We start from the raw sequence: 20,233 nt of genomic DNA on the forward strand, positions 1-20,233 counted from the left end.
TCCGTGGGTAAAAGGCACTGCATTTTACCTGCGGATTTTCCGCGGATTTCCAGTGTTTTTTGTGCGGATTTCACCTGCGGATTCCTATTGAGGAACAGGTGTAAAACGCTGCGGAATCCGCACAAAGAATTGACATGCTGCGGAAAATACAACGCAGCGTTTCCGCGCGGTATTTTCTGCACCATGGGCACAGCGGATTTGGTTTCCATATGTTTACATGGTACTGTAAACCTGATGGAACACTGCTGCGAATCCGCAGCGGCCAATCCGCACCGTGTGCACAAAGCCAAATTCTAAAGGTATGTGCACACGCTGCGGAAAACGCTGCGGATCCGCAGCAGTTTCCCATGAGTTTACAGTTCAATGTAAACATATGGTAAACAAAAATCGCTGTACACATGCTGCGGAAAAACTGCACGGAAACGCAGCGGTTTACATTCCGCAGCATGTCACTTCTTTGTGCGGATTCCGCAGCGGTTTTACAACTGCTCAAATAGAAAATCGCAATTGTAAAACCGCAGTGAAATGCGCAGAAAAAACGCGGTAAATCTGCCATAAATCTGCAGCTGATTAGCACTGCGGATTTATCAAATCCGCAGCGGAAAAATCCGCAGAGGACCAGAATACGTGTGCACATACCGAAACCCTAACCCTAGCCCTAACCCTAACCCTACCCCTAACCCTACCCCGAACCCTAGCCCTAACCCTAACATTAGTGGGGGAAAAAAAAAATTATTTTTTTTTATTGTCCCTACCTATGGGGGTGACAAAGGGGGGGTCATTTATTATTTTTTTTATTTTGATCACTGAGATATAATCTATCTCAGTGATCAAAATGCACTTTGGAACGAATCTGCCGGCCGGCAGATTCGGCGGGCGCACTGCGCATGCGCCCGCCATTTTGGAAGATGGCGGCGCCCGGGGAGAAGACGGACAGACCCCGGCAGGATCGGTAAGTATGATCGGGTGGGGGGGAGCACGGGGGGGGGGGGGGATCGGAGCATGGGGGGGTGAATCGGAGCGCGGGAGGGGTGGAACGGAGCACGGGGGGTGGAACGGAGCACGGGGGGTGTAACGGAGCACGGGGGGTGTAACGGAGCACGGGGGGTGGATCGGAGTTCGGGGGGTGGTTGGAGCACGGGGAGGGTGATTGGAGCACGGGGGGAGCGGACAAGAGCACAGGGGGAGCGGAGCACAGGACGGCGGGGAGCCGGTACAGTGTACCGGACAGATCGGAGGGCTGGGGGGGGCGATCGGTGGGGTGGGGGCACATTAGTGTTTCCAGCCATGGCCGATGATATTGCAGCATCGGCCATGGCTGGATTGTAATATTTCACCAGTTATAATAGGTGAAACATTACAAATCGCTCTGATTGGCAGTTTCACTTTCAACAGCCAATCAGAGCGATCGTAGCCACGGGGGGTGAAGCCACCCCCCCTGGGCTAAACTACCACTCCCCCTGTCCCTGCAGATCGGGTGAAATGGGAGTTAACCCTTTCACCCGATCTGCAGGGACGCGATCTTTCCATGACGCCACATAGGCGTCATGGGTCGGATTGGCACCGACTTTCATGACGCCTACGTGGCGTCAAAGTTCGGGAAGGGGTTAAAAATAGACTACCTGCATCAAGTAAATGGCTCTGTTATGAGTCGTGAAACTACTGTTATGTTCAACATTTTAAAAACAAGGCACTAAACTGATAAATATCCTGTAAAAAACAATTTAAGTCTTAGACTACATGTCAATTTTGGCTGCGAGTCTCTCGCACCAATGCCCGGCAGTGCTGTTGGCACTCGGGACCGGAGCATTCAGCTGCATGTATTTCTATGCAGCCGCACACTCTGGTCCTGAGTGCCGGGTATTGGTGCGAGAGAGTCGCGCACACGCAAGTGTAACCCTGCCCTTAAAGCGGTATTCCCATCTCCAAGATCATATCCCAATATATAGTAGCTATAATAGCAATAATATTACCAAATGCCTCTAATTAGAAACGTAGTACAGTTTTTAAGATTCGCTATGTTGCTTAATCATGTTCAGAGAATTGCAGTAGCTTAGGTATCCATGGTTACAACCACTAACAACTAACTATATGAGTGGTCGTAACCATGGATACCTAATCTACTGCAAAGCCCTGCACATGGAGAAAGCTACATAGCTTATCAGAGCAACTACACTGCATTTCTAATTGGAGGTATTTGCTAATATTATTACACATACTACATATTGGGATAGGATCTTGGAGATGGGAATAGCTCTTTCCTCTTACTAAGACCTCAGAGTATTCAAGCTCTTTTTCAAAGCCTGATGAGGTAACTCCCTATTCCAATGTGGCTCCCATCACAAAGAGTTAATGAAGGAGTAACTGTTGCTGACACACACATATTGTAGTATTGCATATAAACCCCCAGAGAGCGGCTCTTTTTAGTTGCTTTACAATCTGGCTAAGAGAAAGGGTGTTAAGCATGGTCCCCTGAAACATACTGCTATGCATTTTACCCTCACATCCTCCCGTTTGGTTCTTCCAATGTCACCTTCACATTACCTATGTCTATGTATCCAAGAGATCGTGTAACTGTGACTAGCTCCTGACCTCAGCTAGGTTTTATAGCCAGCACAAGCCTTAGTTGCTCTCTAGTATAAGATAGTGCCAAGTGACTTATAATAACGGTATATATACTGAAAAACCCCCATAAAGAAGATTACGCAAAACGCGCGTCGGGGCTCTGAGCTGCTCCCACAGGTCATGTACTGCTTAACCCTTTAGCCTTCTCTATTGGCATTTTTAGCACTGGAATCATCATTAGTCTCTTTATTTACTTGTTATTATAAGCCACTTGGCACTTTAGTAACTTTTCAGTTACCGTATCTTGAATTAACTGACTTTCATCAGTCATCTGCACTTTGCAGTAATCCATAATCGCTCTAGGCTGGGTTATTTAACCCCTATCTAGCACCATCCGTGTAGTCCAGTTTTTATTACAATCCAGTCTTAGTGCTATACAGTGGGGCAAAAAAGTATTTAGTCAGTCAGCAATAGTGCAAGTTCCACCACTTAAAAAGATGAGAGGCGTCTGTAATTTACATCATAGGTAGACCTCAACTATGGGAGACAAACTGAGAAAAAAAAAATCCAGAAAATCACATTGTCTGTTTTTTTAACATTTTATTTGCATATTATGGTGGAAAATAAGTATTTGGTCAGAAACAAAATTTCATCTCAATACTTTGTAATATATCCTTTGTTGGCAATGACAGAGGTCAAACGTTTTCTGTAAGTCTTCACAAGGTTGCCACACACTGTTGTTGGTATGTTGGCCCATTCCTCCATGCATATCTCCTCTAGAGCAGTGATGTTTTTGGCTTTTCGCTTGGCAACACGGACTTTCAACTCCCTCCAAAGGTTTTCTATAGGGTTGAGATCTGGAGACTGGCTAGGCCACTCCAGGACCTTGAAATGCTTCTTACGAAGCCACTCCTTCGTTGCCCTGGCGGCGTGCTTTGGATCATTGTCATGTTGAAAGACCCAGCCACGTTTCATCTTCAATGCCCTTGCTGATGGAAGGAGGTTTGCACTCAAAATCTCACGATACATGGCCCCATTCATTCTTTCATGTACCCGGATCAGTCGTCCTGGCCCCTTTGCAGAGAAACAGCCCCAAAGCATGTTTCCACCACCATGCTTTACAGTAGGTATGGTGTTTGATGGATGCAACTCAGTATTCTTTTTCCTCCAAACACGACAAGTTGTGTTTCTACCAAACAGTTCCAGTTTGGTTTCATCAGACCGTAGGACATTCTCCCAAAACTCCTCTGGATCATCCAAATGCTCTCTAGCAAACTTCAGACGGGCCCGGACATGTACTGGCTTAAGTGGGACACGTCTTGCACTGCAGGATCTGAGTCCATGGTGGCGTAGTGTGTTACTTATGGTAGGCCATGTTACATTGGTCCCAGCTCTCTGCAGTTCATTCACTAGGTGCCCCCGCGTGGTTCTGGGATTTTTGCTCACAGTTCTTGTGATCATTCTGACCCCACGGGGTGGGATTTTGCGTGGAGCCCCAGATCGAGGGAGATTATCAGTGGTCTTGTATGTCTTCCATTTTCTAATTATTGCTCCCACTGTTGATTTCTTCACTCCAAGCTGGTTGGCTATTGCAGATTCAGTCTTCCCAGCCTGGTGCAGGGCTACAATTTTGTTTCTGGTGGCCTTTGACAGCTCTTTGGTCTTCACCATAGTGGAGTTTGGAGTCAGACTGTTTGAGGGTGTGCACAGGTGTCTTTTTATACTGATAACAAGTTTAAACAGGTGCCATTACTACAGGTAATGAGTGGAGGAAAGAGGAGACTCTTAAAGAAGAAGTTACAGGTCTGTGAGAGCCAGAAATCTTGATTGTTTGTTTCTGACCAAATACTTATTTTCCACCATAATATGCAAATAAAATGATAAAAAACAGACAATGTGATTTTCTGTTTTTTTTTTTCCTCAGTTTGTCTCCCATAGTTGAGGTCTACCTATGATGTAAATTACAGACGCCTCTCATCTTTTTAAGTGGTGGAACTTGCACTATTGCTGACTGACTAAATACTTTTTTGCCCCACTGTATATCTAGTATCATTAGCTTTTACACTTTGTAGTAATTTTTTTATTGATGCTAATAAACTTGTAGTAAGCACTAGACACTTTGATAGGGCATATGTTTATGACTGTTTTTTTAATTTTTTGCACTTTGGCAATATACGTTTTCTTTTTTTCATTTTATGTACTTTGGCACTGTGCATTAATCACTTTAAATAGAGTGGTGTTTTGTGCTATTATATGGACAATATGATTATTAACAGGTTGGCTATTTATTAGTTCAGGTTTCCATGGGATTGTTCATTTTGAGTAAAGGCGATTTAGCTTATATATCTCCCTAGGAATACCTGGAAATAAATATAATTGTTTGATTTGGTGATGACTATACTTGTATATGACTTCTGGATTAGAGTGCAATACACTCTATGTGTGCAGCTATTTTGTATCTGTATCCCCTTTTATTTTAAGTGTACTGTAATAATTTATGTAATAAGATACGTTGAAGTTTTTTTTGTATTTTGGCATGTGCTTCCGCTGTTTTGTAGGAATTTATTTATTGGAAGTGCCAGTAATCTAGGCCGGTTTCTTGGTTGGTGTATGTTAGACTACGCTCAATAGCTTCTTTTTAGCTCTTGCAGTGATGTATGTATCACACTGCCTGAATATACTATTTGTTTTTTGAATAATCTTGGACTTACCATATATACTGTGCACGGTGGTGATGGTTCTTTCAATGCTATATGTTGTCTGTAATGATTTCAGTAAAGACTATTTTGACCTGCATCATTGATGTGTGTGCATTCATATTTCTCTCTAGTCTTTTCTTTTTCCCTGGTTAACGTTCTCACAATTATTTGTGGGCAGCGGGCACCACTTTGTGTGATATTTGTAATGTGGTGCCGTCCTATTGTTGTTGTTTTTTTTTTTTATATGTCCATAGCTATGACTGATTTTATGAGTCACCTGTTCCATTTAATTATGATACCTGGTTGCCTGGAACTCTAAAAATAATGACTTATCTTAGGTGGCACAGTAATACTGATGTGAATTGTAACACTCAATATGACTGCAAACGTCTGAATCCTTACAGCAGGCAGTTAACACGTTGTCAGGGTTCTTGTTATGATCCGGTGACCTTGGAGCTGCATGAGAACTTTCACTGGAGAAAGTGGCCACTATACTGACCGCAACCCTGAACTTAACACCGCAACTAGAAGTAGCCGTGGAGTGTACCTAACACACCTAGACACCTCGTCACAGCCGGAGGACTAAATACCCCTAAAGATGGAAATCGGAATACTATCTTGCCTCAGAGAAAATTCCCAAAGGATAGACAGCCTCCCACAAATATTGGCGGTGAGTCGGAGAGGAAAAAACATACACAGGCAGAAAAAACAGGATTTAGCACAGGAGGCCACTCTAGCTAGATAGGACAGAATAGGACAGAGTTCTGTGCGGTCAGTATTAAAATCCTTCAAAAAATCCACAGCAGAATATACAAAAAACTTCCTACATCCAACTAAAGATGTAGGAGCGTATATCTGCAACTCCAGTGAAACCAACCAGACTGAGAAAACACAGACAGTGTCTAATCTGGACAAAAGAAAAACAAACGAACAGTACTGAAAATAAGCACACTGCATGTGTGCCACAGGAAAATAAACAGACACTTATCTTTGCTGAACTGGCAGATAAGCAGGAGAGGCCAGGCAGAGATCCAACACTTCCAAAGAAACATTGACAACTGGCAAGGGCTAAAGGATTCAGCACACCTAAATATCCCAGTCAGAATTGTAATTATCCGATACACCTGGCCAGGACTGCGAGTCAGAGACAACAGCATTCCCACCAACAACCACTGGAGGGAACCCAAGAGCAGAATTCACAACAGGTTCTCTGGTATTGCTGATGAGGGCAGACGGCCACTTAAACACATGTATGACATTTGCATACTTCAGCTCACAGTCTGACTAGACGTGCTCGATCTCTCTCAGTGCAACTTTTATTGAGAGCGGACAATCACGTCTAGTCGGCACGTGACCGCAAATATGTAAATGACATACTCACTCTCCCAAGCAATACCGGGGAAGCGTAACAGCATGTGCACCACAAATTGTCACGATTCAGAAGCACCACTTAGAATGACTGTAGACTGATTCCAAGCCTGGACAAGTGGATATCTAATTGTTCTAACTTAAGGAACACTACTTTTGCCTAATAAAAAAAGGGAAGAAATAACTTTTATAAAACTATAAAATCATAATGTCAATACAATAACTAATTGTAGTAGAAAGACTTAACAAGTGTCTAATATCAAAATGACCATAACAATTGTTTAAAAAGCATATAAAGATAACTGCATTGATGTAGTCTAGACACCATGTTTTAAAACCCCCTGAGCCGTGAAGGTGACAGTGGAGGAGACATACATTAATAGAATGATCACTAGTATTAATAAGGGGGGGGGGCATTAGAGGATCAGACACTCATTGCACGCCTTGTTGTAGTACATTGCACACACATAAAGGAGGAATCTCAAGGAAAACAAAGATAATGCCATCTTCTAGACCTTCTTGCTTTCCAGTGTTATATTTCTTTGATGAGTGAAGTGTGGTTGGTGGTGGATTAGGGAAGCACAATACCTGAATGAGCCTGTCCGTCACCTTGTCGTGCTCCTCTTGGTGAAGTCTCCTTTCCTGTTCTAGAATAGCTTGTAGTTCACGTAACGCTGAAGTCTTTTCAGGCGACACATGATTGCTGAGCTGAATATTGGAGAATAATTACATTACAGATAAAACAGCTTTGTACAAACAAAATGATAAGAAAACGAATCGTATGACATAAGCCAGTCAAACATCCTGAAAGTAACACTATTAAATAGAAATGTAATTCCTGAACAAGAGCAATTTCATATTCAAATAATTTGTCTAATTGTGAATGTTCACAACATTATGACGGGAGAGCGTGTAATACTACATCTGAGGAGGAGCGATCCTTCAGAAACCAGACGATAATGCTCAGTTATGTTCACATTATAATAGAAATTCACTAGTTTTACATTATTTGGGACTAAGCTGGCATTAAAGAAGCAATATTTCACCCTCTTCAGACTCCATGTCAGATTTCACCCTGCTTCTTCTCCTTCATGCTCTGCTAGCAATTCCTAATGCCTCAGACAGCAGCCCATGACCTGTTAGAGTCAGTACCATCTCTGCCTGCTGTGGAAACAGTGCAATTATCCTCTATATTCTCCTAAATTAGTGACTACATACTCAATAAACAGGGAGGATGAACTGTGATCTCCTCCATTATAACTGTGTGATACTGGCTGTGACATTTGTTTCTCTGTGTGTGGTACATTTCTTGCAATCTTATAGGCAGTGCCTATAATGGCAGTGGTGACCCCCTGAAAAGACCACAGAGCCAAATAGTTTCCAGGGGGTCCCTAAGTTATCACAAGACCTATCTGAAGAGGAGTATACCAAAAAGAAACAACTACATAAAGTAATAATAGCTACACCATATGATTAAAGGGACCGGTGACAGAATGGAAGACAAATAAATGGAGTCTTACTTTAAGTCTATCAGACATAACCCATGAAAAGATTGTAGAAATATAATTTATCTTTTCCAATGTTATATAAAACCTTAAAACTCTTTGTTTTTTTTCCTAACCATAGTGTTTTCATAGATCCCCAATGATACAGCCATGTCATATAAAACGATTGTGAGGACATTATATAGTTACTCCGTAGAATATAATGCCTTTTTAATGTCACCCAATATTGACTATTGCAAGAAGTAGAAAATATGGAGAGCAGTTCCGGCATGTCCGGCTGCTCATTCGAAAGAGAATACAACTAACTGCCAATCACATGAAATATGGCAGATCTGCACTCCAATGTGTCACGTCACATTCCATGGGATAAATCTGCATATGGCAGCAACCACCTCAAGAACGGACATGTCTCTTATTTCTGCAATGTGGATTTTGAAGCACAGAAGAGATCTGTCTGCACTGTATGAACTGCAGCTCAGATTGCTATTGAAAACAATGCGAGATATAACTTGTGCTCATTTCTTGCTGATTTTAGATGGAAAAAAAAAGAGTCAGACTTAGTATGAAAAAATAGCTGTGTGGCCGAGCTCTTAGGGTGGGCAAATCAGCTAAGACAAAATCATCTTTGGCATCAATGTGTCCTTAAGAGGTTGCACAAGAAGTAAAGACTGACTGATTCCGCAACAATCATGGCATCAATTTAGGCTTCACACAAGACCTTCAAGACACAGTCTAGGCTATGTTTACACCCTGCGTTTTTGCTGCATTTTTTTTCTGCAGTAAAGAAGCTGCTTCAAATAGCAGGTTTTGCTGAGTTTTTGCTGCGGTTTTATTGTCTCTTGTACATGTTAATAAAGCTTTGTGGCCCCCCCAAAAAGCCTGATTTAACCTTCTAAGGTTTTTGCACCAAAAACGCAGCAGAAACTGATACCTGTGTTTTTTGCTGCGTTTTTGTACTTATCCATTGCATTCCAAGGGTGAAAAATGCTGCAAATACGCAGGAAAAAAATGCTGAAAGAAGTGACATCCTGCAGTTTTCTAAATCAGACAAGAAAATAAATCCAACGTGTGAACATAGCCTGAACCAGCATCCAGACCCTATAATCAGTGAAGTGGTGCAGATTTGGCAATAAGGGTGAATATTAGAAATGTTCACTCAATGCCAATTTGCCAGTTCGACACCATGGGGTGCTATTTTGGCAAATATTTTATTTTGGACAACTGAACACAATATATTACACGGCGTACAAATCATCATTATATTCTTGATATATAATGGTCTTTTGTTTCATTACAAATGTGGGTTTACTGTGTATACTTAAAATTCTGATAAACTATATACAGTATACCCAAAGAGTTTTATATAGCCAATATTGTCAAATCTGCGCATCAAAAAATAAACTGCCATTGCAACATTTCCGAATAACTTTATAAAACCCTCATAATAACACAACAGCACACCTATAGCACTTCTATACTATAAATCTGCACTGAAATCCACAACGAAATGTGCATATTACATGCTGATTTTGTTGCGAATATAACTTGTTGATTTGTAATCAATCTAATTTATTGCATTTCTGCTACAGACAGTGATTGAGGTGGATTTAAAAAAATAAGCAGCAAGTTTAGAATTCACACTAAATTTTGAGATCTGAATGGGGTTTGGTAAAACCCAGCTCAGGCTACTTTCACACTAGCGTTTTTTTGAATACGTCGCAATGCGTCGTTTAGGGGAAAAATGCATCCTGCAAAATTGTTTGCAGGATGCGTTTTTGCCCCATACAGTAACATTACCGACGCATTGCGACGTATTGACACACGTCACAACCGTTGTGCGACGGTTGCGACGTGTTGTGGCAGACCGCTGGGAGCAAAAAACGTTACATGTAAAGTTTTTTGCTGCCGACGGACCGCTTTTTCCGACCGCGCATGCGCGGCAGGAACTCCGCCCCCACCTCCCCGCACCTCACAATGGGGCAGCGGATGCGCCGGAAAAATGAATCCGCTGCCTCCGTTGTGCGGCGCATTCACCGCTAGCGTCGGAATCTCGGCCCGACGCACTACGACGGGCTGAATCCGACGCTAGTGTGAAAGTAGCCTTACTTAGAATGTACTGTACATGGGTGTGGAATTCTGATGTAACGAGTGAGTATGTAATGTGTGCCCCCGGCCACGGGGAGAACCACTCATGGCATAATGATCTTGGGAGTCACATAACACCAGGATGGGATGTCATTGCAGCCATGTAGTGATATCCCTGCAATAAAATCGAGAAATATAGCACAAAACTAGACAGCGAAAAAAGAAAACACAAACTTGGCTTAAAATTGTTAAGAAATCTTGGTTGTAAATATTAACACAGAATTATATAAATGACTAATTGATTCAGTCACTGTTCTCTGTGACCACTGTATAAATTAGCCAAATCAAATTCTTACATTTTAATTTATAAAGTTTTGTAAGAATTTCTTTGATATTCTTCATATGCTCTTTCGGACCAACTTGAACCTTAAGTTTAGGAAATACTGAACAACAAAGCTTTTAGGTACAATCATTAATGAGAAAAAGAACTGATTGATTATGTTCTTTACAAATCTCACCAAAGATTTCACATCAGATTTTTTCTGGCATGAATATTAAAGGGACTATGTCAGATCGAATGTGCTGTCCGTTCTACAGAAACCACGTTAAAGAGCAGGAAAAGCTTCGCAAATTGATTTATATTTGTGTGGGAAAAGAGTCTGCATGTTTTGTTATTCATTGACTTAAGGGGATTTTGCAAGTTCTGAAAACCCCTGTCTGCAGTTTGTTTCAAAAACTGGGCCTTACTCACCCTCCTTGGGTCCAGGGCTGTGTCTCCACCGCTGAAGTCAATAAGTGAGCTTTCCCGTGTTGACGGGATGAGCCACTGATTGGCTGCAGTACTGTTGATGTGATGTCAATGCTGCAGACAATAATAGACCCTGGGAGCTGCAGCAGAGACTCATTACTGGACCCAGGGAGGGCAAGTAAAGCGCACTTTGTTTTTTAAAAAGTTGGGGGACAGGGGTTTTCTATCTACCTATGCTTGGTTTATACATAACACAATGAGATTAAATGTAGATAGAAGGGGATATACAATATTGCTGACCTCTAGACTGAGACCGCCCTTGTCTCCGGGCCTGCAGTGCTTACTATCTCCATCTGCTCTGCGATGTGACTCATGATTAACATGGAGACCGTGGGCATCTTCTTCATGCTCATGATGGAGTTGCCATTCCATTTGATCCCTCAGCTTGGGCTGCTAAGTGCATGAGCAGTATATAAACACAAAATAAAAAAAAGACCAATGTAGGGGGGTAAAGAAAATAAACAGACATATACAACGCAACATAAAGGAGAAAGACTTTAAAACACTACAGAACAAAGAAAAGCGTGAACAGGAAGATTAACTTAAAAATGGTGGCGTAAGACAGAGATGAAAACAAAACTAAAAACAGGATGAGCAAAATGATGGGTTGAAATATCTGCAAAGCAAAAGAGAAAAACGGGGGGGAAAAGAACGCAAACACTGGTTATGAGACGCGCATGCAATGAGAGATGCATGTGTCACACCAACAGCAAGCGTGTGATCAATGAAAGCATCGGCAGACCAATTTCTTCCCCAATTTATAGTCATATGGCTAAGACTATGGTGTAGTTGGTTTCATGCATTAGAAGGGCTAGAGCAAATACACAGCATTAAAGCACTACTGCAGTGTTATGTTTTTGATTTTACCGTTGGAGTGGTGCCACAAATGTAAGTTTCCTGCCCCTCGTATTATACTTACCAGCTGCCATCTTCATCTGTTCTCAGCGCCGCTCCGGTCAGCCTCAGGAAGTTTGTGACCTGCCGGATTACTCCAGTGTTTGCTGGTGAGCCGAAGATCATTACTCAATGTAAGCAAATGAGAGCCAGAACGAGGCTTTCACGGACTTACACTAAGAACGCGTGACCGTTACCTCTGACGTCAGTCCGGTCAGTCAGAAGTTGCAGTCACAAGATGGTGGAGTGGGCCTGGAACAGCACTGGGCAGAGCTGCAGTCGGCATCTGCTGAGTATAATACCAGAGTCAGGGCTCTTACACTAGTGGCACCACTCCAGTGCTGAAATTAAGAAATAACGCTGGAGTGGTGCTTTGAAAATGATCATTAACGTGAATTGGCCGAAGCCTAATTAGATATTAGGTTATAATCTACTAACTGTTATTGCAAAAAAATGTGCTCGATTAGTTGTATGTTTACCTTTGATTATAATTTTCTAGTGTATATACAGATGAAATCTACATTAAAAAGTTACTTTATAATTAAAATGGATTATTATCTTGTACTGATCCTGTGTTACAGTCTGTATTATTGGCCAGAGCTGCATTCATGATTCTAAATGGTAAAGAGCTGAAATCTCCCAGCATGCTTTCTAAGAAGTGTCAGAGGTTCAATTAAGCTGTCAAAGATGTATCTGAGGACAGGCTTGTTTCTATTAACAACCTGCGGACTGTAAAGCTGGTCTGGACTACACTACAAGCTGTAACTTATGACCAGTACATGTAGATTAAATGTGTATACAAACTGTACCACTGTCTTCAGAGGCGAGCGTGCAGTTTAAGATTTTAGTTTTCATTACTAGTTAGCTGGGGAAAAAACAGTATCCATGTGTTAATGGCAAAAAAATAATGTGAATATGCAACATTTATTTACCTGAAAGTCAGTCATCAGATCTTTTCCAAGATTTCCAATAGGAGAGTCTCGAGAAGCTGAAGTCAAGTTGGACAAGAAACTTGACGATTCGGTAAGGTGTGGCATTGGGGAGAGATCTTCTGCACGCTCTTTTAGACCTTCACCCGAATCCTCAATCATGTCTAGAAAACTATTCAACTCTTTCCTGAACACTTTCATTTTATTATTGATGCTGTTTAAAACATCCGACCCAGCAGCATCTTCCTTCTCTTGACAAGTCTTCAGCACCTCCTCCACAGATCCTCCAATCATCTGCAACTTGGCATCATAGATTAGGCTGTCTGTGTCTGAAATAAGACGGTCTACAGTTTTTCCCAGTCGATCGGCCTCATGTTTTATGCCTGTAAAATATTGTGCATCTTCTTGCTTTTTAGCCAGTTCCATGCAGAACAAGCCACCAATTTCTGATGGTTTTACACTTTCAAAACCAGAAGTTTTCTCATAGGCATCTTCGGAATCACTCTCTCCACCTATAGGTCCTTCCCTCTTTGGTTGAACAAGACGTCCATCATCACCGTCACATTCTTTTTTCCCTGCATCACTTTCTGCATCACTATCCCTTGGACTTGCTGTTCGCATTCCCAGGTGTGAAACAAGATCATAACGTTGCACGTTTGACAGTAGAACTCTATTTTCGTATTGAAGTTTCATAACTTTAGCACTTAGGTCGCTTATCTGGATTCTAGCAGACTTTAGCTCCTCCTGTAAAGAACCATTGCATTCAGAGGAATTGTCATCAATCCAGACAAGGTCCTCAACTGGTCCAAACTTGAATCTATTTAGCTCTGTTGTAAGTTGTTTATTGTGATCCTCTATCTCTGAAATGGATCTCCTCAAGAGATCTGCTTCCTCCTCCACAAATTGGAGATGGCGTTGCAGCTCTGTGGCAGATTCCATGGAATCACCAAATGGTGAGGTAGGAATGCTTGAAACATACTCCCTGCTTAGAAATTCTTTTTCATACTGACACCTGAGGTCTTCCATTTCTGCTTTAATGCCCCTATTTTCCACCTCCAGCTCAACAATTTTTCTACCGAGGATATTTGCTTCCTCCTCCACCAACTTCAGACGCAGTTTTAGCTCAGCCTCTCTTGTGCTGGGTGGGCCTCCGGATTCCCCCGTTGGGAGAGGACATTCAACATCTCCGTAAATGGACTTGTATTTCTCTAGTTCTTGCTCTACTTCATCTTTCTCTTTTCCAAGTTTTGCCATTTTCCTTCTCATTAATGCTGCTTCTTCCTTTGCAAATTGTAGCTGGCACTTTAGATCAGCATTGTCCTCCTGGGCATTAGGAAATATACATCCATGTTAAATGTCTGCTATTATGAATAAATTATCATGGCATGCTAACTCAGGAGTATGACCCATAGGCAGAATTAGGCAGTATAATTCTTATATTTAGCCCTCTAGATGTTTTCTTACCCTTTAAATACATTTCACAATTTTTATCTGCCTAGGTGATCTCTAGTGGTTTCTTCGTATTGAATATAACATAAAAAAGATCTTGATTACTATATGTATAGGTTCCCACAGATGGAATTATTCTCTCCTGGACTGTTAAGTCTAGTGAGCACAGTTGCAAATATTCCAAAATTAAAAAAAAACAAGGCAAAAATCCATTCAATTAAGTCACATCTCAGAAGACATAGGGGCATACACATCACTGGATGGGTTGGGGCATACATATCACAGGAGGGGCTGGTGCATACACATCACAGGAAGGGCTGGGGCATACACATCACAGGAAGGGCTGGGGCATACACATCACAGGAGGGGCTGGGGCATACACATCACCGGAGGGGCTGGGGCATACACATCACAGGAAGGGCTGGGGCATACACATCACAGGAGGGGCAGGGGCATACACATCACCGGAGGGGCTGGGGCATACACATCACAGGAAGGGCTGGGGCATACACATCACAGGAGGGGCTGTGGCATATACATCACAGGAGGGGCTGGGGCATATACATAACTGGAGGGGCTGGGGGCATACACATAACAGGAGGCATGGGGGCATATAAATCGCTGGAGGGGCTGGGCATACACATCAACTGGAGGGGCTGGGGTCATACACATCACAGGATGGGCTGGGGCATACACATCACAGGAGGGGCTGGGGCATACACATTACAGGAGGGGCTGGGGCATACACATCACAGGAAGGGCTGGGGCATACACATCACAGGACAGGCTGGGGCATACACATCACAGGAAGGGCTGGGGCATACACATCACAGGACAGGCTGGGGCATACACATCACAGGATGGGCTGGGGCATACACATCACAGGAGGGGGTGGGGCATACACATCACCGGAGGGGCTGGGGCATACACATCACAGGAAAGGCTGGGGCATACACATCACAGGAAGGGCTGGGGCATACACATCACCGGAGGGGCTGGGGTATACACATCACAGGAAGGGCTGGGGCATACACATCACAGGAGGGGCTGTGGCATATACATCACAGGAGGGGCTGGGGCATATACATAACTGGAGGGGCTGGGGGCATACACATAACAGGAGGCATGGGGGCATATAAATCGCTGGAGGGGCTGGGCATACACATCAACTAGAGGGGCTGGGGTCATACATGCAACAGGAGGCATGGGGGCATGTACATCAAAGGAGGGGCTGGGGGCATACACATCACAGGAAGGGCTGGTCTTGGGACAAATACATTATAGGAGATGCTGGGGCTGCCATCTTCATTGGTGGAGCAGAAGTGCAGAATGCGCTAACTCAGCCCACAAAGTACATGGGGCCAGCGTGAGGGCGTAATCCTTTATTGCATGTGCAGCAGCAAGGAGTAATTAAGGGGTCCGCGGTCGGCAAATTGCCGGCCCGAGCACTCCGGTTCCCAAGGGCTGGAGGTTCCCCATCCCTGTTTTATAGCTCATATTAATTGGTGGTATATTAGTATTATATACATATAAATTTGAAATATCACAATTCTTTTACACAGTTGAAGAATTAAATAATATATATGTTTTTTAAGCAAGTCAAAATCCAGATACCTGACTGGAAGTCTTTTTATCTTTGTGCATCTCTCGACTTCCTCTTCGTTTTAGTGTGGTCTGAAAAAAAGATAAAGCCTCTGGTTATTCAGAAATACTGAACCGACCGGTGAGCAGAGCTGTAAACTTAACCAGTGCACTGAGGGTCTAAGGGGTGAAGTTTCCCCGTATGCATAGAACCAAGATGGTGTAAGGAGACTTAAAGGCCATGTAATGCTCTTTTAATATGCAAATGGCCTCATCAGTGCAAAGCAAGAGAACTGAAAAAGAAACTTCACCCTTTTGTATCCCTGTCAGAGGTCTCTTACCCAGCCCAATCAATTTTCCTGCTTAGCATTGAGGGGCCTATGCCCCAGAAACATGTGTCTGCAAATGGAGTTTCTGGTTTTGCCTTCTTATCCTAAATCGTGTGACCCCCTTAAAATAACTTTTAAGATTGCGCCTTACAATAGAGTATTAGCGTTTCAGTCCTCTTTCTCTCTGAAGTGGCTGTTACCAATGCCCTGGTAAATACAAAATGAAATGCCCCGCTCCATGATAAACATCTGTAACTGGGAAAGAAGAATACAAATACACAACCTGAGTTACATACTTGTCTTAGCTGTTAAGTCTAGCTAGGTTGTCACATTGGTTCCCGGAGATAAATATGTCTTACTATACAATATCGACTTCATATTTTGCTATAATAAGAAGTCCCCTGTGTGCAGTAAAATATATCACGCAAAAATTGCCATGCGAATTGCCAAGGTTTCTGATGCAATTTTTGGCCGCACGACTTTTACAGGTCAAACAAGTTATCAAGTTAAGAAACCTCACGTCACAACTGTGCAGGAATTTGTGCTGAATAGGTACAGTTTTGCCTTTTCTGCCATGCGGCACAATAAGAATGCACCTTTATGGATGTCAGTGATAGCCTACATAACAAAAACCAGCACAAAACTTGTTTTTTTATTTACAGAGAGATACTAATATAATGTTCACTAATTTCCTCTAAGAAAAGGCATACCCAATTTTTTACACAATAGACTAATTAGATCACATATTAATGAAACTTAGTATTGGCAAATCCTAGTATGTGCAATATAGTGGGAATGGGAAGCCCTTTCAGTGCGAGTCAGTGCGCCCACTCGTCTGTGCAGCGTAACATTGCATACTGTACAGGATAATTGCTGCCAATGATACTCTATAACCCTGTCTCACTGTGGGTTCACGCTGGGTAAAAACAGCTCACATAAAAGCTGCTACTTTGCTCTGTGGTGGCAACGACATAAGGCATCTATGACTTGCAGTGCGACTCGGCTAGCTCTATATTTAACTAGAAACCCAAATGTCATGGCTGCAGACATTATACGCATGTTATAAGGTTACAGAAATTATTAGTAATAAACTCTAAAGAGCTCAAATACATGAAAAAAGAAGATTTAATAATCACAGCTGTCCTCACATACTCCTAACTCCTAAACAGTGAGCAACAGGGTCAGCTGTCAATCCGCAGATGTTCCCAGGGTGAGCCCACATTAAATACACTGCTCAATAATGAAACTACGATTTATGGAAATGACAAGATGGAAAGCTGTATTAATGATATTCAAATACTCAAAAATGGAAAATCAGCAGTAGTAACGTATTTTGTGACATACCGTATATACTCGACTATAAGCTGACCCGAGTATAAGCCGAGACCCCTAATTTTGCCACAAAAAACTGGGAAAACTTATTGACTCGAGTATAAGCCTAGGGTGGGAAATGCACCAGCTACTGGTAAATTTCAAAAATAAAAATAGATACCAATTAAAGTAAAATTAATTGAGACATCAGTAGGTTAACTGTTTTTGAATATCCATATTGAATCAGGAGCCCCATATAATGCTCCATACAGTTCATGATGGGCCCCATAAGATGCTCCATAATAAAATATGTCCCATATAATGCTCCATAAAGTTTATGATGGGCCCCATTAGATGCTTCATACAAAAATATGCCCCATATAATGCTGCACAAAGGTTGATTATAGATGCTCCATAGAAACATTTGCCCCATACAATCCTGCATAAAGGTTGATTATGGTCCCATAAGATGCTCCATACAAAATACTCCCCAATGCTCCATAAAGTTCATGATGGGCCCCATAAGATGCTCCATACAAAAAATATTCCCCAAATAATGCTGCACAAAGGTTAATTATGGCCCCATAAGATGCTCCATAGAATAATATGCCCCATTAATGCTCCATAAAGGTTGATGGCCCCATAAGATGCTCCATAGAATAATATGCCCTATATGCTGCTGCGATTAAAAAAAAAATGACATTCTCACCTCTCGTCACTGGGGGGCCAGGTGCCGGTGTCCTGAGCAGGCGGGGACACCGGCGCGCTATGTGGGCCAGGTGCCGGTGTCGTCGCTCCACCCCCACGCGCCGATGTGTCTTCCGTCTCTCTGCAGTGACTGTTCAGGCAGAGGGTGCACACTAACCACGTCATCACACCCTCTGACCTTAACGTCACAGCCAGAGAGCGCGGAAGACACAGCACGGTGGTGGAATGGGGGCAGGTGAATATCGCATGGCTCACCCTCCCCCATCATACTCACCCTCCTGGCGTGGTCTCTGCACTTCTCTGCTTTTCCGTTGTCCCGAGGCGGCAGCTCCTTCCAGTGCGGAGCGGTGACATGGTACCGCTCATTAAAGTAATGAATATACGCTCCACGCCTATGGGAGTGGAGTCGCGTCCATATTCATTACTTTAATGAGCGGTACCACGTGACCGCTGAACACAGGAAGAGCTGCAGGCGCCGGAGACCATCTGAGAAGCAGGGAAGTGCAGAGACCGCACCAGGAGGGGGTGAGTATGATGTGACAGCCGCTGACTCCTGCCCCTCCCCCGCCGACCCCCTGTGACAATGACTCAAGTATAAGGCGAGAGGGGCACTTTCAGCCTTAAAAAAAATGGGCTGAAAATCTCGGCTTATACTCGAGTATATACGGTATTTATCAAAGAAGGTAAATTTATCACGCCAAACACAGACACAATAAAGTTATAAAATATCTATACTTTAAAGAGGACTTGCTGCCAGATCAATAGGGCCCAGTTTTCGCTCCTATTTTATTCCCGTCCCCCTAATTATCCCGTTTTCTTAATTAAGTGTTGCTTTTTATGGCCTTTACCAAGGGGGCATTGCTTGCAGGAGCTGCCAATGCAAAGCTGCCCCAAGACATGCCTCCAGATAATCCGGTGAGCCATGCTATATTTGTAAAGACCAAATAATTAGAACCAAATACAAAGGCCAACATCTCTGGAACTGTATGAAAGATTAAATTAAAAAATACAATAAAAACTGAATATGTATTGGAGCAGTGGGAATAAAAGAAGAGTAAAAACTGGAAACTTTTGACCTTGTGACGGGTCCTCTTTAAAGGGTTGTTCTCAGATGTCATCTTTGACTGTGCACTATCTGATGCTGTAACAGGATCGGAGGAGCACAATAAAGATGGCCGGATCGTTTGCTCCATGGATCCAGCCAGCTTTAGATCAGTGCTGACATTGCTGCCATGGAAAGGACCTGTAAGCACTGTGCATGTTCAGATACGCTGCTAGACTGCAGAAGTGGCCAGTAATGTAGAGCGCGAACATCAAGCAATAAAATTATGAATCCCTCCATCCTTGAAAAAAAGAGATGATTTTTTAGAAGATTAACATTGTAAAGTAGCTTCCTTGACTTTGCCATAGTAGACTTTGTTCATGTGGAGACAGCTCCTTTAATTAAACACCGGGTATATTGACATCATATTTGATAAATGTGGGTCAATGTCTAAAATCAATATATGACCCATATATATTATACACATACACACATTATATCCTTTCCCTATGAAGACAGAATAGATTTCATATTTCTACCCACAAATTGGGCGTGCGTAATTTCCACACATCCTAATGTGCCCTCATAGCCTCATAGCCGGTCCTTGCAGTTTAGTATACCTGGAAATGCACAAGCGGTCTAATATGGATCCTGCATGTGAGCATTACAGGTCAGCCTGTCACCATCCCATGAATTACAGTCCACACACCTAATAAGAGGCCCAGGGCACATTCCCACTAGATATTTATCATATGCTGAGCAATATGAACAGTTGCCAAACTATGTAAAATATTTCCCTGTGCCATCTGCTCCCCTGGCAGCCTATACACGCTTGTTTTGGCATTTCTATCTCTGTCATTAGTTGACAACATATCCAGATAACAGATTATTACAATAATTGCCTTAATTTTCCCTATTCAAAGCAATGCTGAAAGGGTGGATAAAGTTTCCGTACAACAC

General features: G+C 42.7%; 1 protein-coding gene across 5 annotated transcripts in view; it reads right to left on the reverse strand.

Annotated features, from left to right (window-relative positions):
* MTCL1 (microtubule crosslinking factor 1) overlaps positions 1 to 20,233 on the reverse strand; it is a 190,560-nt gene that overhangs the window by 65,592 nt on the left and 104,735 nt on the right. For 2 of the 5 annotated variants that reach the window (XM_069731060.1, XM_069731063.1), the window contains exons 4-7: positions 15,917 to 15,976; positions 12,857 to 14,176; positions 11,271 to 11,423; positions 7,221 to 7,340 (exon numbers count right to left, since the gene is read on the reverse strand). In XM_069731060.1, the coding sequence (XP_069587161.1) occupies positions 7,221 to 7,340; positions 11,271 to 11,423; positions 12,857 to 14,176; positions 15,917 to 15,976 (1,653 nt within the window). The remainder of the gene's footprint in view (positions 1 to 7,220; positions 7,341 to 11,270; positions 11,424 to 12,856; positions 14,177 to 15,916; positions 15,977 to 20,233) is intronic. The other 3 variants (XM_069731064.1, XM_069731065.1, XM_069731062.1) reach the window with 2 other exon arrangements.

The sequence above is a fragment of the Ranitomeya imitator genome, chromosome 6 (genome assembly GCF_032444005.1).
Source record: "Ranitomeya imitator isolate aRanImi1 chromosome 6, aRanImi1.pri, whole genome shotgun sequence".
Taxonomy (NCBI): Eukaryota; Metazoa; Chordata; class Amphibia; order Anura; family Dendrobatidae; genus Ranitomeya; species Ranitomeya imitator.